The 18,268-nt window shown below is 42.9% G+C and overlaps 2 protein-coding genes across 13 annotated transcripts in view; one reads left to right on the top strand and one right to left on the bottom strand.

Annotated features, from left to right (window-relative positions):
• LOC108149770 (transcription factor collier) overlaps window positions 1-13,457 on the top strand; it is a 29,293-nt gene extending 15,836 nt beyond the window's left edge. For 2 of the 11 annotated variants that reach the window (XM_017277616.2, XM_017277607.2), the window contains exons 6-12: window positions 9,172-9,253; window positions 9,326-9,506; window positions 9,693-9,974; window positions 10,046-10,193; window positions 10,261-10,553; window positions 11,440-11,903; window positions 12,086-12,177. In XM_017277616.2, the coding sequence (XP_017133105.1) occupies window positions 9,172-9,253; window positions 9,326-9,506; window positions 9,693-9,974; window positions 10,046-10,193; window positions 10,261-10,553; window positions 11,440-11,582 (1,129 nt within the window). In that variant the 3' untranslated portion in view covers window positions 11,583-11,903; window positions 12,086-12,177. Of the gene's footprint in view, window positions 1-9,171; window positions 9,254-9,325; window positions 9,507-9,692; window positions 9,975-10,045; window positions 10,194-10,260; window positions 10,554-11,439; window positions 11,904-12,085 lie in introns of all 11 variants that reach the window. The other 9 variants (XM_017277611.2, XM_017277610.2, XM_017277613.2 and 6 more) reach the window with 8 other exon arrangements.
• A 17-nt stretch (window positions 13,458-13,474) lies between these two features.
• On the bottom strand, window positions 13,475-15,562 carry LOC108149772. Of its 2 annotated transcripts, none has more exons than XM_017277618.2 (2): window positions 15,283-15,562; window positions 13,475-14,316 (listed from the first exon to the last, which is right to left on the bottom strand). In XM_017277618.2, the coding sequence occupies exons 1-2, from the start codon at window positions 15,524-15,526 to the stop codon at window positions 13,709-13,711; spliced, it is 852 nt and encodes a 283-aa protein (XP_017133107.1). In that variant the 5' UTR covers window positions 15,527-15,562; the 3' UTR covers window positions 13,475-13,708. The 2 variants fall into 2 exon arrangements, with proteins under 2 accessions (XP_017133107.1, XP_017133108.1); XM_017277619.2 differs by lacking the exon at window positions 15,283-15,562 and adding an exon at window positions 14,491-14,922.
• Window positions 15,563-18,268: the final 2,706 nt, after the last annotated feature.

Genomic DNA, 18,268 nt, shown 5'->3' with positions numbered 1-18,268 from the left:
GTTACACTTTGGCGATCTCCAGCTGATGATACTACTACACTACTCCTGGTCCCCAGATCGGTGGCATCTCTTTTTCTGCCCCACGTGCCCGGGCGCGACACTTTGCGCTTGATATTTACGATTATTAATTCATTTCTCCTCTATTTATTTGCCTTGTTAGCCGCGTCGGCAAGCCTCAAGCTCACACATTGAATTGGTTAATCCTGTCTAGAGATGGTGGCGTGAGAGAAAAAATGTTTTGAAAAATTTAGGTTTTTAAGTTGGCAATAAATATTTCGGTCATCATAAAAATACACAGTTTTTATTGTTGTTTTGTTTAAAAGCACATTCTACTTAGTCGTTCTCTATGTAAATATATTGACTTAATTTACTAAAATACGAGCAAAAAAAATATATTAACTTCAAAACATTACAAATGTTTTAAATTTATTTACAAATTTGTAATACCTTAAGCTTTTTTATCTAAATTATATGGTGTTTATCAAACTTACCAAAATTGATTGAACTCATAAATTAGGAGACGATTAAATCGATAAAAAAAAATTTTTACCTTTTCGAAGAAATTACTTAAATAAAATAAAATAAATAAATGCACAAAATGTCCTTATAAACTGTAATAAATAGAAAATATCTATTTTTTAAAAATTCCTAGAATTGACAAGGAACATAGCCTATTACATTTTATCCTTATCAAATTCCTTCCCGACCTTAACTTTAAGAAAACCTTTAAATGGCTATCCCAACATAAACTTCTATTGAGCTATCGTGACACGCTCACACCTGTGATCCCCGACAGCCCCCTGCACATGTCGCATTTGTCAGACTGGCTGTAACTTTTGTCGGCATTGCATTCCATTGCTGCGACTCGGGCGCATATCAATCACCAGCTGAAAACACTCCCGGCTTTCAGCCACAAGCTACCAGCTACCAGCTAACAGCTACCAGCAACCAGCTTCCATCTCCAATCAGCTTAAAAGGCGGCATGGATCAGTCGGTGGCCAACGGCCCATCCAGCCCAGTCCGCCCCCTTTGCACCGACCGCTCATTGATATGCCAGTAGATCATGCCGCCGGCGGGAAGACAAAGACCCCGGGATAATCTATCTGTTCGCAACTAAATTTCGCCGTGCCAGAGGAGGAGAGTTGAGCAGCTAAAGCGCTAACTTGCCCGGGGGTCCAACGCATTTTGCCACTCAGCGGGCCCAACAACATACTATATATGCCCCTTTCCATAACCCCTCGACGATCCGATTCGATTCGATTCGATCCGATCCGATCCAGCGAAACTTTGTCAGCGGCGCGCAACAATTGGAACTGATTGAAAATTCCGAATCGGGGATGCAGGGTTCCAGGGGACACCACCGCCGCACCACCACTGTACCGACTTGCATTTCCAAGTGGCTGACGAAAGCCAAAAACTGATACGATATGACAACAGCAACAGCACAACAACACCAGTTTGGGCCCAGAGCAGCCAGCCACCAGGTATCTCTCTCTTTTGGCCAGCTACTGACTTTCGGACGTGTGCCGTGAGAGCTGCAACAGCCAGTGGCCAGTAAACAGTAGCCAATATCCACTGGTCACTGGCCACTGGTTACTAGCCACATTCGCCGGCGATCTGCACATGTTTTATTGATGAATTTCTGTTATTCATGCAACCGATCTGCAGTTGGCCACAAGAGGAGGCTTTGGAGATGCCGAAATTGTGCACACAATGAGCTGGGGCACAGTGGGTTAAGGGCTAGCTAAAACAAACAAAATTTATGCATTTACCCAGTACTGATAATAGATAGAACAGCAGAATAATATATTTATTATTAAAAAATACACATAATAAGGTACTACACAAAAATACCTAATTCATTTTGTTAGGGTTATAAATATTGATTATATAATCATTTTCTATTTTAGGGATCTTTCTTATATCAGTAAATAAGCTCTAGATTGTTTAAGTATTTTCTTAGGAAATAAAGACTTCTCATTACCATATTTTGCTCCTTAGGTAGTTCATTTTACAAGTGTGACATATTTTGTCACTGAAATTTGAATGCTTGGTTCCACTGTGGAATAGATCGGTGGGATTTGCAATTACCTGGGGCAGGTGATGAGGGCTTAGTCGCAGTCTCAGTCGCGGTTGAAGTCGTGCTCTCTCTTTCTGGAGTCTTTTTTATTTATGATTTGCGAGGACACTGGACACTGGACATTGGACAGTGGACTCGAGACACTCGCATTGTCTCCGGATCGATTGCCACGCATTTTGTCCCTGCCTTTTTCCCAGTTTGTTGGCATGCACTTCGTGTGTGTTCCATAATTAAGTGAATTTAAAGCTCACTTCGGCGGTGGTCGTTGTTCTTGTTGTTGTTGCTGTTGCTGTTGCCGTTGTTGTTCTCGTTGTTGTCCTGGTTGTTGGCGAGGTATTCGTGTTGTTGGTTCTGCGACATGTTCCACGTTTTTGTCACACATTTCCACCGATCTTGAGTGGTTTTTATTTGATTTATTTCGTGTATTTCTCTTTGTGCTCCATTTGTTGGATATCATTTTTCGATTCACATCTGGCGTATGCGTAATGACGTGAATTATACTGACAGCCATGCAATTGGCATCGTTATCGGCGGCGGTCATTAAAAACGTTATCGCGTGACAAGCGAAGCGCGTTCGACTTTTCAATTTGAGTAAATTGTGGAGCAATCAAAAAAGAGTGTCCACCACCACCACAATCCCTCAAAACCCCTCAAAACCCCTAAACAAAAAGCGTTGGAACAAAAACTGAAATCCAAAATGAACTGAGGAAACAAAACGTTGAGTGTGGGTGGAAAAGCTCTCAGGCGAACAATCGAAAATTTGCCACTCTTGCATTTATCTACGTCATTGGCGTTTTCTTCGCTTTATTTCAATTTTCTATATTTGCCAGCGTTTTGTCCACCGCAGCGCCAAATAAACTAAGTGCCAACTCCCGGCCAACTACCCTCCAAATGCCCCGCCCCTTTTGGCCAGCAACAAATAGAATTGACATTTTGTGGTGTCCAATATGCAAAAACATGGGGCGAAGAGTTGAACAGACGCGGTGAACAACAGGGAACCATTTTGTTACTTTAAAAAATAATAGAATTAAATATATTCGATACACAATCACATTGCAATCATTGAGTAAATATAGAGCATTAACTTAAATAATCTTCGCAAGTAATATTCTAAAATATTTAATGTAATCTTAATTAAAGTTCAAAGTTAAATTATTTTATTACTTAAAAAATTAAAAGAATCAAATATATACCGATACACATTGTGCAATCATTGAGTAAATAATATTCGAAAATAATATTCTAAAATACTTAATGTAATCTTAATTAAAGTTCAAAGTTAATTAAATCATAAAAAAATGTGTAAACCTAGCTACTTCAGAAGTAATCACTATATCCAAAACAAATTGTATACTGTCAAACATCATTCTCACTCAGTCATCATTCTTAGCAACCCCATTTTCTCATCCTCGACTGTGCTGCGTGAGGTGAGCCAATGTTTTGGGCCATTCATTGCATGCCTTGATAATCGCACTCGCGCTAAAAATGATGACAAAACTGCTGCTAGTTGTTGGCTACAGTTTTTAATTTTCTAAATGCATTCCAGCCACCTGGCCGGGCTGGATGTCGTGTCCTGCGGAACGGGGATGTAGACAGCTATTGAGGGGGAAACAGAAAGTCCTTGCTGCCAGTTGGCTGGCCTGCTCAAATATTCAAAGCGAGGCAACACACAAAATTGTGAAAAAAGAGACGATTTTGACGGCATTTGCGGTCAGCAATCGACAGTCCGCCCATGAAATATTGGGCAGACATTCCGGGCAGACAGCCGTAGAATGGGAGACCATAACAGTTAATTATCGATAAAGATATGAGGAGCAACGCATATTTCTGCCTTTTTTATCGCAGCCATTTCTCCCCTAAAAAAATACAAAAAAAAAAAACAACCATAGACTCATCCATTTCAGATATAATTTTCATAGACTCTGGCGATTATCTTTGAAGTGGAAACAATTGAGTTTGAGTTTGAATTTGAATTTGAGGTGTACGAAATGCACTTGATTTGCACCTCGTAAATCAATGGATATAAATTCGGAGGTGTGGCAAAACGGAAACGAGAGATTTTGAATTGAATTTTTGCATTTCAAAGAACTCTGGAAGCGCCACATTTGCATATTTGTAGTAGACTGTCTATTGAAATTGAATTATTAATGCAAATTTCTGGCGCTTTGCACTTTTACCCACTTTAAATTGGCACTCGCATTTTTGGCAGGCAGGAATTTAGGTTTGCTCATGGGAAATGCAGTTTATTAAATCATAAATAGGTGTGTTTAAATTCGAAGCGAAGTAGAAAATGGCTACAATGAAATTTTTCGGGGTCTTTAAATATAGTTGCTTGTTACATTTATATGTTTTGTTTTTTTTTTGTAAACTATCACTGGCTGTCCCTGAGTTAAGTCCTCATTTCATCCACACGTTGATAACTCAATTAACCCTTTGCATAGTTGAATCCATTCCCTGAGGTTAACCCAATGAATTAGGCAGAACCCGTCTAATGTGCATAATTAAAATAGCCCTCATGACACCGGCGCCATATGGATTTAAAATGCACAGATACGAACTATATCCACATTGTCTTTGTCTCGGCTCATCATCTTGGGATGAACTCATCTATTAGTTGGTGTTTGTCTGTGCGATTCTGTTAGCCATTTTGCTCGGCCATTTACCCCTGCTGCATAATTAATGGTATTAAAAGCGTTAACTGACAGTCAACACACTCGGGCACACACATATGCGGAAATAGTTGGCATAATTCGGGCATTTCAATGAGGTCGATAATTTGATGGTTCAGCGGAGAGCAAGGGATAAGGTCGCACACGTACACCACACTCGCGTCGTCGTCGTCGTCGTCTCAGATACATTTGTATCTTTTTGCGGCCATTCTATCTGCGTCTGATGCCAGCTACTTTTATCGTTGTCTGATATCTAACCTCGATGTGCGTGTGTGTACAAAAATAATCAGTTTAGAGACGAAGAAATCCCAAGAACAACAAGCTGCCAGCTTCCCCCATTCGGAAGGTATTTCCCCGGTCCCAGCGGCATGACTTTCGGTCCCAAAGCAACCCCAAAAAATATACTCGCATACAAAACACACAAAACAAACGCGAAATGGAATGAACTCGTGCTGTAAAAAGCTCACTCGTTTGCCCTAAGATCCACTCAAAGTATCTTCCACTCACTTTCGCTCTCTATCTTCTTTGGCGAGAGAAAGCCCATGTACGCACCAAGTGAAAGTGTTTTCAACAAGTTCTCTTCCGGCCAGAAAGGATAAACGACTTCACCCCCTGCAAAAGTCTATGGCAATACAAAGGAGCCCAAAGGATGATGTTGGAAAAAAGCTATGAACTTCAGCTGTGTGGCAGGGGTTTGTTCGCTGGATAAGAAGGCATTTCGAATCCTTGGGATGTTGGACCGTTGGGCTGCCAAGCGTGCAGCGTTAAGCCGAGAAAGAGCATAAATAAATAAAGGCCCGAGCAACAATAGAAGCCAAAATGGTGACTTCATCCTTGTCGACGGCCATGTTTTCGTGCCGTTTCTCCTTCGCATTGTATTGTGTTTGTATTTTGGGTGGAGTGAAATGCCAAAAGGCATAGAAATGGCGCGAAAGTAAGTTTTCGCATTATTTTCGAGCCTCCCACCACTTCATGACTTCACGGCGTTCGTTGTCATTGTCCCATAGTCATTGGGTTTATGCGACAATAAAGTTGAAAATTTTGAATATTATCGTTAGTGAAAAATTAGAGACAAGTTGCCTGCCCCACGGCCGACACACCCACTCACCGCCTCACCTGAGCTCCTTCTGCTTGGATATATTTTGGGATGTTTTGGCGTGCGCCAAAAGCGCTCTCGGCTCCTCACGGCCTGTTCACGCCATTGCCAGATAATATCAGCGGAAAATTCTGGGTGACTGGAGTGGCTGGGTGGTTGGGTGACTGGCAAAAGGAGCCTGGCAAAGCGATTTATGTCCTTTTGAAATTCATCATTAAATTTGTGTGCTGTTTGGCGATGCAAAGATAATGCCACAATTTGTTGTTCGCACTGTTGCTGCTTCGCAAATTTACAGTTAATCGCCCGGCTCCACCCAAAAAACCATAAACAGGAAAAACTTTCACTTTTTCGATAAAGATACTGGGAATTTATTTCAATTTTCTGTGCCTCAGATGCGCGGGATAAGGCCCGAAGTTAGGGTTAAAAGTTTTGGGAGAGTTTTAATCAGGTTTGGCTACGTTGAAAGATGGAAAATGTTTAGATGTTTGAGAATCTAAACAACTAAATTATTAAATTAAGTTATTTTTCTCTAAAATAAACAAATTACTGATATGTTGAAAGTTTGCTTTAATTAAATTTACTTAATATTTTCAAAAATATTGTTAGTACATGGACTTTAAAACGTGGTATTTATAATTTGTTTGACATATGTATTATCTAAGTTAGTTTTTGTCATATATTTAATTCGGCATTCCTTTGAACAAAAAAGGTTTGAAGCTATTTTCCAAATTAGTTATTTTCATTAAAAAATTAAACTTGCGAATTAAACTCCTTGAGTTTTACCCAAAAAAAAAACAATATTCCCAAAGGCCATCTGGGGAAATTTCTATTTCTACTTTCGATGTCATTGACAAGCAAAATTTAAGGACTTTCCGCTTGGATAAAAAAAGAATCTCCGCCCAATCGAAGGACACCACCAAGTTGCGACCCCCTCGCCCAAATATGAATGACCAATTATGCACTTCGTTGGCGCTACGTGCCCGAGCTGCCAATGGAGCCCAATCCCATCGAACGATGGGCTTCCCTGGGAGGTGCCCCGATGTCATGTGCGAACATTTGATGATGCGTAGCTTTTCATTAAATGAAAATTTCGCGTTGCTGGCAAAACAAAAGGCCAAAGAAGAGGCCCAAAGAGCTAACTTTGTTGGCGGAAAACCGGGATGGGTGCCAAGATGGGAGACACTTTGATTTATTGACAGGACGCGACTGGAATTTTTAATTGCCACAAAGTGGGTGGTTGGTTCTTTAGAGGAATAATCCTTGAATTGGTCAGGAATCAGGAATTTTCGGCTAGATTTCCCCAACTGCAATAGCCCGACGAAGACATATGCAAATGGCAAGGGGGGGGGACCCTGTGAATTTATGTGTCCTGTCAGGATATTTTGAAAACATTGTAATTCAAGCAAGCAGGCGAGGGGCAGGATGCTTCCGAGAAAGTCAATTAGCTGGTCATAAAAATGCAGACTGTTCTTGGCCGCGAAGTGATGATGGCTCTGGTGTCTCAGGGATGAAGTCATCGCGAGCAAGTGAAATGGGGACCCTTAAGGATCCTCTCCTCCGCCACTCGATACGTATTCAAATTTCAAATTTCTGACTGCAGTTGCATCTGTGAGTTTCCACGTTCGTTTGCCGGCACTGTAATTCGATATTGTATCTGACAGATACACGGCTCTCGACCCTCGAGGGAATGGCACACAGCAATTGCCTGTGTGTTAATGATGATGAGCCCGCTCCGATGTTCTTTTTTTCCCGTAATGGATAACTTCCATCCACTCACATCTGTTTTTCCATTGCGAAGTCCAACAAGTTCCCAATCGTTTTTGATAAGCGCCACGCAGCTAAATAAAAAATCACACATTAAGCTAAATATATATTTGTATATGTTCTGTGAAAATTATATAAAGTTGGGCTTAATGGAGAAGTGGGGCATTGCCTTTTATCAGTTTTAATTGAAATTCTGGCTTTTCGGCATATCTCGAATGTCAGTTTCTTATCGCCTAAGTAATGATTTATGGACCACACTTCGGGAAATGAGTAACACTCGCACACTCATGTCACCCCTTCAAAGTGCGAGAAACTCCGAAAAGTGTCAGAAGTATAAACAAATTTGCGACACTCCCATCGGACAAGGACATATGCAGATGCCACCCGCTGGCCAGAGATCAACCCTCCAGCTCCCTGCTAATTTGTCCAATTTGTCGAATGAGAGACAACATAAAAAAATATGATGAAAATTGGCCCGGCACAATGCCGCTTTTTTCCCTACCATCCTCCATCCCCCACCCCCCGCTGATCGGAAGGGAAAATATTATTTCTGCAAATAAAAAGGGGGAGGCAAAGGCGGGATTCTGATAGGGCCGTATCATGTCGCCGGCGGATGCATAAAAGTATTTCGGCATTTAAATGCACCGCACCCGGGTGGTGTCAGTTTCCATTGGATTGGGCTATCGGGCTAACGGGCTAACAGGCTAACAGGATCGCATCCTGGCCGCAGGACATTCGCCGGCTGTCACCCCACTTATCGCAAGGGCACTACTCACTACCGCCCCGGGCCAAACATCTGCCCAGAAAAGGCCAAAACAACAGTGAGCAACAAACAGGCGCACAAGTGGCAGCAAAAAGGCGCAACCCGTCATTAGCGGCTCGTAAAGTCGCCTTCCACGACGAGGAGAGCATCGTAAAGACTCTTAATTGAAGCTGGCATAAATCCACAACCGATTGATAATTGCCTGCACAAAGGGAAAAACGATTTCAATACCATTTATGGTTCAACATGCTCTCCTTTTTCAAACTGGGAAGCTGATAAAAATTTTCTTTATAAAATTAAGACCTTGTTAAATGTAATAGTGATATGTGTAGAGATGGTTACAACATTACATTTGGCGTTTGATTATTATTATAAAGCATTTCATAATATATGCATATTATAAAGTATGTCATAATATATGCACATAATAAAGTATCTCCTACTACATACATTTTATAAAGTATCTCAGAACTAAATACTGAATTGACCATAATAAGATTTTGCATAAGTCAAATTTTTCAAAAATGTTCATGAATTGAATTAAAGCTCTTTAAAATATGCATATATATGTAGAAGATTGACTGCATTTTATTTAATTATATTTAAAGTATTTAAAAGAACAAAATAAAAGTTTTCAAGGAGAGGTGTTTCTCAAAACCTAAAGTTTAGGTTTACACATTTAAAAATTAAAATCATTACGATTCTAAAACACAATTATGAAACATTGAATTTGCAACTAATTTTTCCCTGTGTAATTTAAATTCAACTGATTAACGAAATTCTTTTTTTCATATTTCAGCTTCTTTCTCAAGTTCTTCTTGAAGTGCAATCAAAACTGTCTGAAAAACGCCGGCAATCCGCGGGACATGCGCCGATTTCAGGTGAGTTAGCGCCTCCATCTTAGCTCCACCGATCGATTCTAATACGAGTGTTTCGTCCTTTCCAAATACCAGGTGGTAATCTCCACGCAGGTGGCCGTGGATGGACCACTTCTGGCCATCTCCGACAACATGTTCGTGCACAACAACTCGAAGCACGGACGGAGGGCCAAGCGGCTGGACACCACGGAAGGTACAGGCAACACATCCCTGTCCATTTCCGGTCACCCCCTAGCGCCCGACAGTACCTACGATGGTCCGTAGCAAAATTCCAATTATTCCGACCAATTTTTTCGTTTTACGTAGATCCCCTGAATCCCCAAAAAATCCCCCCAAGCTTTTTTTCGTTTCGTATTCGTAGCAATTGGCAAATCCGCAAGCGATCATCGCATCTGTGAGTTAAACGCAACTAAACCATTATTCTCTGGGATGCTTTTTGCAGGTCTCTATCCACCGCTGCCAGTGGCCACGCCCTGCATTAAGGCGATCTCGCCCAGCGAAGGCTGGACCACCGGAGGCGCCACCGTGATCATCGTGGGCGACAACTTCTTCGACGGCCTGCAGGTGGTCTTTGGAACGATGCTGGTCTGGAGCGAGTTGATCACCTCGCACGCGATCCGGGTACAGACACCGCCCCGGCACATTCCCGGCGTGGTGGAGGTGACGCTATCCTACAAGAGCAAACAGTTCTGTAAGGGATCGCCCGGTCGCTTCGTCTATGTCTGTAAGTGGTCGCAGTACCGTCCTCCCCTCCAGCGAACAATCCATGTCTAACCTTTTGATTAACGCTTCAAGCAGCTCTCAACGAACCCACAATCGACTACGGTTTCCAGCGCCTGCAGAAGCTCATTCCCCGGCATCCCGGTGACCCGGAAAAGCTGCAAAAGGAGATAATCCTTAAGCGGGCAGCCGATCTCGTCGAGGCCCTTTACTCCATGCCCAGGTAAGAGCACTGCTTACATCGTAAATCTGTAGCTGGAGTCTAATACCCAATACCCAACGTGTTGCAGCAGATCCCCGGGCGGCTCGACGGGCTTCAACTCCTATGCCGGCCAGCTGGCGGTCAGTGTGCAGGATGGCTCTGGCCAATGGACCGAGGATGACTACCAGCGGGCCCAGTCCAGTAGCGTGAGTCCGCGGGGCGGCTACTGCAGCAGCGCCTCCACGCCGCACAGCTCCGGCGGATCCTACGGAGCCACGGCGGCCAGTGCTGCGGTGGCGGCCACGGCCAATGGCTATGCACCCGCCCCCAACATGGGCACACTATCCTCCTCGCCCGGCAGCGTCTTCAACTCCACGTCAAGTAAGTACCCTGCTCCCAAGCGCTCTTACTTTGGTGTAGGGAAACCCATCTAATTGGTCGCCTCACCGTCCTCCATTCGATACTTCTATGAGGGAACATAACGTATTGTCAAAGATAAAGGAAAGAAAAAAAATACATAAAAATAAATAAATAATAGATAACTTAAATAACATTTATTTTGTTAGAATTCAAATAAGTTCTAATGATAGGTAAAAGAATTTTGTTTACTGAGAATTCTAAGTGAATGAGTTACGATGCCTAATATTACTATCCAAATCTGTCAGTTATTTTCATCAATTTTAAAAGGACTTTTTAATAATTTCATTTACCTTTTGAAAGATAAAATAAGCAAATTTTTTATATTTAACCCATTAAAAAAAAATTGTATATATTTGTTGTATTGTAAATTTGTTTTTTTTTTTTTGTTAAAGCATTACTTTTTACTTTACCATTTTAAAAAACTAACTTAATATATTATTAATAGTATTGTAAAGTTTTTCTTATTAAGAAATTTACTTTGGCTATTAGAAAAATATAGAACAAATTAAGTTTTCAAAAAAGGAGACATTTTAAGGAGAGTTAAATTTAGCATTGCTGACCATCTTTTACAGAAGGATTAAGTAATTTCATGTTTCCATCATTTACTGATTAGTAAAAACTCTCTACCCAATCAAATCCCTGTCTTAAGTGACCTTAATTTCTATTACAATCTTAAGTTGATTTGAACTTCAGTTTGAATGACTCTCACATGAATACCGCCTCACATAAACTGCATAAACTCTCTTGGCCATATCCCGAGTTTTCCCCATTTTCCCCATTTTCCCCACCCAAACAAAGTGAACAAAGTATGCTCAGCAAAGTGCATTTTCGCCATTAATTCCAACAGTGTCCGCCGTGTCGTCGACGTGGCATCAGGCGTTCGTGCAGCACCACCACGCGGCGACGGCCCACCCGCACCACCACTACCCACATCCCCACCAGCCGTGGCACAATCCGGCCGTGTCAGCAGCCACGGCGGCGGCCGTTTAAGCGTTTCCCGGACGGCCAGTGCCATTTCAGCCGGAGGAGGACCTTGGATGAGCCGGACTTTGGGGCAGAGTAACGACATTTTGTTGAAATTAAATGCTTCACGCCCGACAACCACACCACACCATGCCACGCCAACCACCCACCCACCACCACCCACACACACACACACGGCCAAACACCATCCATCAATCTGCAAGGACGCCCACAAAAATGGCGAGTGGTTGGGTGTCTGGGTGTCTGGGTGGGTGTGTAAAAGCAAATCTGAGCATTCAAAACACACATCCACCATCAACAAACACCACAGACAACACACGATTAACGGTATTTATGATTTCCATTATTACTAAGATAGTAAAGCAAAAAAAAGTCCCCAAAGAGCTTATTATTTTTGTAGATTTGTGTATATATCTCTAGATTTTTTGCGAGTTTGCAATAAATTCTTTTTACATATTTATAAAATATCCCCACTAACCCCAATCATTTCCATTTGCATATATTTCCAGGGGTCAGCAGCCTGAGTTTCAATCCCTTCGCCCTGCCCACCTGCAACACACAGGGCTATAGCACCCAACTGGTGACGTCAACCAAATAATATTACTACTAAATGAGGCTATTGGCAGGCCCCAAATCCCCTCCCCTCCCCGGAGTCGCGCAGATACCACGCCAATTACAAGAAGAAGCTCGAAAGTGCAATAAACAAAAGAAAATGGTTCCAAAATTCAAAAATCTATTGATATAGTTGTACATTTTTTGATTGTATCCCGTTTTTAATTTATTTTTGATTACGCCTCGGTAATAGATTTACACAAATACGCATAGAATACCATATCAAAGTAATGGAAAACATATGAAAAGGGAAGGCATATCATGCAAAAGGCTCTCTTGAGCCACAGAGTTTGGAACGGGCAAATATAATTCTAAAATAGCTTGATTAAACACATTTTGTAAATATTTATACCCAAATAAATAAAACTTACTCATAATCGGAACTGTGAATAGAGGAAATTATACCAATTTATATACCCATGATGATTGATTAATACTAATACGAATCAAGATATACCAAAACAGATACAATTTGAACGAACTTTTGGACATAACTAAATGCTTGTATACGACACTTTCTTGGATTAATAACGAAAAAAAAAAAAAAAAAAGTATGGGAAATACCCTCTGCCAATTGAGAAAACCGAAATCAAAATGTTATATACCTACATAGATATACAAGCCACATTTGCAGCATATCTAAGCGTAATACTACAACACATTTATACCAAACTTTTGGCAAACATATCGTGCACTTAGTCCTAATATCCATATCACGCGAGCCCACACTCATCACATACTCGAACATATTTGTATAATGCCCATCATATCCTCAATTCGAAATTCATTTTGAGCGAGCCACTCTCTATCAACACCAAATCATCATAAGATATACATCCATAACATTCATTTAGCTATTCAAGTCAGAGTGTTTGATAAACTACCGATTTGTTGACTAGAATCTAAGCTAAGCATACACACCCGCAAACGATATCTGGGGGTGCATATACTATATGTAGGGTTAAGTTTATTGTTTATTGCTCGATTTGTAGGAGGTTTACTGTAATTTGTATTCGTATTGTATGATAATGTATGCTTGCACTCCTAGATCTTCAAGAAAACAAAAGAAAATGGTTAGCTTCGCGACTGAGGAGCTCAACCGATACGATAGTGAAGCATATCTATAAGAACCGCATAGACAGCAAAACTTAGCCGCAAAAACGATTTGTAAATTACAATACAATAATTTATAATAACAATCTAGCAACGCTCTCTGTTTTGTAAATCTTAACAAGTTATTTAAATAAAATTTATTTAAAATAAACGTCATACACGATGGAACCGCATTTTTCTTACTATGTTGTACAGCTTTATTTCGGTTTTGCATTTGGGTTAAAGTAAAGGGTGAATAAAAATTGAATAATCAAAGTCTTTGCACTTGGTAGAAAGCGCATAAATTAAATGAATACATAACATATGTATAGATATTTAACCTAATCAGAGGCATGCAATGCAGCTGCCCTGTTGTTTCCGATCCTCGTTTTCTTAATCCTCTGGGTAAATGTATGTTACGCCGGCGCCTACTCATCCTTGGCTGGCGTCGATTCCTCGCTCTCCTTGAAGAGTATCTCCTGGATCTTGGAGCGCACGTACAGTTTGCGATTCAGCGACAAGTGACGCATGACGGGCACCAAGCTCAAAGCGAAGTAGTAGTCGTCGTCCTTTGTCTGTTCCTCGTGGTTTTGCTGGATGATATAGCTGAGCTGCTCGCTGACGGTGGTCAGTCGATCGATGGACGTCTCCAGGTTGTTCTTCAGCTGCTTGGCCGAGTTGTTGTTGCTCGAGGTGGAGGCCACCACAGTGGCCTGGATCCCCTGAGACGCTGCTGCATTTGCCCTGCTGCCACTCCCGCCGCCGGCACCCGAGTGGCTCAGCACGGTGACCTGCTTCTCCTCTACGCCGCCCTCCTCGTCCATCACGTGTATGGGACTGTAGCACAGGGGATCCTCGCTGTAGATGATGTCCTTGATGTCCTCGCCGATCTCATCGTTCTGCTCGTACTCCTCCCACTTCTGCGGCAGGGCCCCAGCTTCGCCCAGATAGCTAGCGACACTGGAATCGATCTTCGGCTTGGCCACGCGCAGTGGCTCCCTCACCGTCTTGGCCTTGGTTATCCGCACGGTTTTCTCTGCAAGCAAAGGATGGGGACTGGACTTAGTGGATGTGCCTTGCGATACATATTGATAAAGCTGCCGATTTGACAACAAATATCATCCAGAGATGGACGTCCCCGATAGTTTCCCGCCGACCCAAGGGGTCGATAGCCCGCCAGAAGAGAGAACTCCAGGGAGATAAAGTTTACCTTTCTTTATGATCGGGATCATCCGAGTTGGTGTGCGTTGCTGCACCGGACTGACCAGGACCTCGTCGCTGTGCTTGTGGCGCAGATGCGTCCACAAATTGGTGGTATTGTTGCCCTTCAAATTGCTGGCCATGCCACCACGCGATATATTGTTGCCGCAGTAGCGGCATATCGCAAAGTTTTCGCACTCCTCGTTAATATCGTAGTGCTGCCACACATTGCTCACGCGTCCCTTGGGCATTTTAATCGTTCTCTTTTGTTTAGTTATTGCTACGTAAAACCCGATTTTTCTTCACAAATTATTTTTTGCGATACTAGCGTTGCTGTTGCTAGTGTTGTCAAGTACTCAGCGTGCCAGTGTTGCACAACGCCCGAACATAGGGACGAAAACAAAGGCCATACAAAAAGAAGTTGAAAAACAAAAATAAAAGGGCAATGAAATGTTTTTATAGAAAAAAATACGTTAAACTAAGCTTTCAAGTATTATACCTTATAAATATAATTTTTCTTAGTGATAATGGTAATAAAATGGTGTTTCTTGGCTTTTTCTGCAAACACTGGATGAGGGGAATTCAGTGTCCGATTTAATTGTTTTCCCGGGGCGACTTTTTAGATTCTCTAGTAGCCAGTTTTAGGTTTTTTCCCGCCCCTAATACAAAGGAGTCCACACCGATGACCCGTGGATTTATCGCGATGGCAGCGGGCACTGATCCGTGCTCGGTTTCTACGGCACGGAGCACGCGTGGCAGTGGAACTACAAGGGCGTGCGTGAGATTCGGATCCCGAACTTACCGTTACTGCTGCTGGAGTGCAGACATCGGTGGCGCAAAAGGGATCCCGTTCCGGTTTTCCCGCTGTAGGACAGCAGATCGCCGCAGGTTTTGCAGCAGGCGTACGGCTCTATTCGGTCGTCGCATTGGACGAGATTGAAAAACCTCCAGACGCAGCTTTTCGTATTCCGGGGCTCAACAAGTTTACACCGCTTGTCGCCGGATTTGAGGAGGCTGCGCAGTTCCGATTTCTTTTCCACATGCATTATGGCGGAGCGGAAGAATCGCTGGAAATCGGTTTGCAAAACGAAAACAAACCCAAATTATAAAATCCACACAAATACAAACAAACTCACGAAATTCAGTCACGCACAAAATAGTGTTGGAAAGCGTGCTAGCGCAGAGTGAAAAATAACAAGGTGGCGGATTATAGTTTCTGATATATGTAGCTAATAAAAAAGGACTAAATGGGCAGATTTAATTAGTTTTTGCACCATTTGTTTAATTAATTAACAATAAAATCTATTGCATTGTTACAACTATTAACATTCTTATTATTGCTGATAGTAGCGATACCGATAACACATTGTAAACAGTATATCGATTAACTCATATATGAAGTCAAACTTTGTAATCCGAAACGTTAGCTTGTTAAAAATGGGAAAAGTTACAAGGGCTTCTTACAGCCATGACTATATCAAGGCCCAAATGCACGCAGGAGTCCTGCGATTCAGCGACAAGCGCAGTCGCAGCAATGTCTGGGATGTTTTCGCCAGGATCGAGGACCAAAGTGGACTCGCCATACCGAACATTGTGATGTGCCGGACATGCAACAGCCTGGTGAAATACCACGGATGCACATCCAACATGGTGCGCCACAAGTGCTACAGGGCCAAGGTCTTCAGTCCGCAGGCGGAGGATCCCCTGCGTTGCGGCTACGAGGAAAGGCAGGATCAGGATCCCAACAAGAACTCGGAAGTTTCCAGCACGGAGGAGAGGGCCACCGATAAGGTCACCCAGGCGGTGGTGGAGTGGTGCGTGGCCAACTGTCGTCCCCTCAACATCGCCCAGGATACGGGACTTCGGAAACTGGTCTCCGTCCTACTGGACATCGGCTTGGAGTACGGCCGCAATATCTGCGTGAAGGACCTGCTGCCGGAGACTGGAGTCGTTGGCTGGAATATCGAGAACTGGTACGAGGAGAAACTAAAGCAGGCGCGCTCTGAAATGTCCTGCGCCCGGGCAAACGGTTATAGCATAGCCATTGCCGAGGAAAGAAACTCCAGTGTTGACAGCTTCTTCCTCTCCAGCACCGTCCACTACGTCCGGGAGGGACGCAAATGTACCCAATTGCTGGGCGTCTCCAATGTACCCAGAAACACATCCGCCACAGGTTAGTAAATCCAAAGGGAAAACACCAAGTGATAGCAGCTGACAACTTTATATGAGTACTCCTAGGAAGATTGAATTTATTTAGTTATTAATCAAAAGATCTATAACAAATAAAACTTAAACAACTATTCCTGATATGGCAAATAATACTGAAATTTAGTACTCAAATTAAAAAACCAATTATATTTAAAAACCATTTATTGTTTGAATTATTGTGATATTTATATTTATGTAATTTCAGAAACCTACATCCTCAAGTTAACTGAGGCCACGCTCAGGGATTTGGACTGCGATCTAGTCGATGATGACCCCATTTTCGTGTACGACGAGCAAGCCTGCGTAAAAACAGTATTCGAGGGGAGAAGGACCTTGTTCTGCATCAATTCCCTGCTCGACAGAGTGGTGGAGAAAGCCTTTAACGACGTTAGCGAGCTAAGAAACATGCTGAAGAAAGCCAAGGAGTTGGTTATTCTGGGGGTGCTTCCCCAGCCCATTTCGTCGGGTCTGGTCGAGACCTGCCACACATTGAAGTCACTAGAAGCCAACTGGGGCATTATTGCGAAAGATGATGAAAAGCTGATTGAGGGCTGTGAATTTTCCGGACTGGTGGCCATCAACAATCTGCTGGCGCATTTCGAGAAGTGCTGCCAGACGTTGGAGAGCGGTACGAGTCCGACACTGCACCTGGTCATACCCCACATCCACCGGCTGAGAAAGTACTGCGCCGGGGAATCCAGGCACTCGATGGAAGTGGCTCTGAAGAGGGTATTGATAGACAACATCGACTGGATGGTGCTGCCCTGCATCACCAAGTACCACATGATGGCCCATTTTCTGTTCCCGCCCACCAACAGGCTGCTGCAGTTCAGCCAGGAGGAGCGGGAGGAGACCATCGGGAACTGCCAGGAGTTCATGAAGCGTTACTGCTCCTCGCACCATCCGGAAAAGGTGGAAGAAGTCCTGATCAAAGGCGAGGGCGAGGTGGTCAGGGAACGCGATATTGACCTGGACGACGATCTGTTTTCGGACTTTGTCGCCATGGACAGCCAGGAGGATAAGATTGCCAAGGAAATCCGAGGGTATCAGGACATTCAGATGGCCTACAACGACGGATTTCACGTGCTCGAGTGGTGGCACTCCAATCGGGAGCACTTTCCGCTGCTCTTCAAGACAAGTAGCCAAATCCTAACCATTCCCGCCAGCAAGGCGCCCTCGACGTTGGTTCTCTCACAGGCCAGCAATCTGATCAAAGACCCTTCCTGCAGCATAGACGAGCTGCACCGGGTCATGTTCCTGAAAACGAACATGGGCGAGAGTTCAGAATATTTGACAGATGTTGTTTATTAGTTACATTTTCGTATATATACACAAATGGTTTGCTTTCACTTAAAGTCATGATGTGAAGCTTCTTGCACTCAAAGTGGTTTTGCGGTCCATATATTAACTCTAAAAACATTGTTTAGAACAAAGTCCGTATTAAAATAATGAACCAATTTTAAAGAAGGCTGATGTTTTGCATAAGACGTACATATATTTGACTACTTTCTGCGTTACGCATAATACATTTACGGATAAATAAAATCATGTTTTCTAAAAATTATTGTTTAAAGTTATTA

Source organism: Drosophila elegans, unplaced genomic scaffold (genome assembly GCF_018152505.1).
Source record: "Drosophila elegans isolate 14027-0461.03 unplaced genomic scaffold, ASM1815250v1 contig_183, whole genome shotgun sequence".
In the NCBI taxonomy this organism is placed as follows: Eukaryota; Metazoa; Arthropoda; class Insecta; order Diptera; family Drosophilidae; genus Drosophila; species Drosophila elegans.
The sequence above is the reverse complement of the archived record's forward strand: the minus strand, read 5'-3'. Positions and strand labels throughout refer to the sequence as shown.

What these genes read in the sequence shown, in the direction of transcription:
- LOC108149772 (XM_017277618.2), bottom strand. Translation starts at nt 15,526, where the DNA reads ATGCATGTGGAAAAGAAATCGGAACTGCGCAGCCTCCTCAAATCCGGC. An exon ending in GCACTCCAGCAGCAGTAACG is followed by an intron (nt 14,317 to 15,282) that starts GTAAGTTCGGGA and finishes CTTTGCTTGCAG; the next exon opens with AGAAAACCGTGCGGATAACC.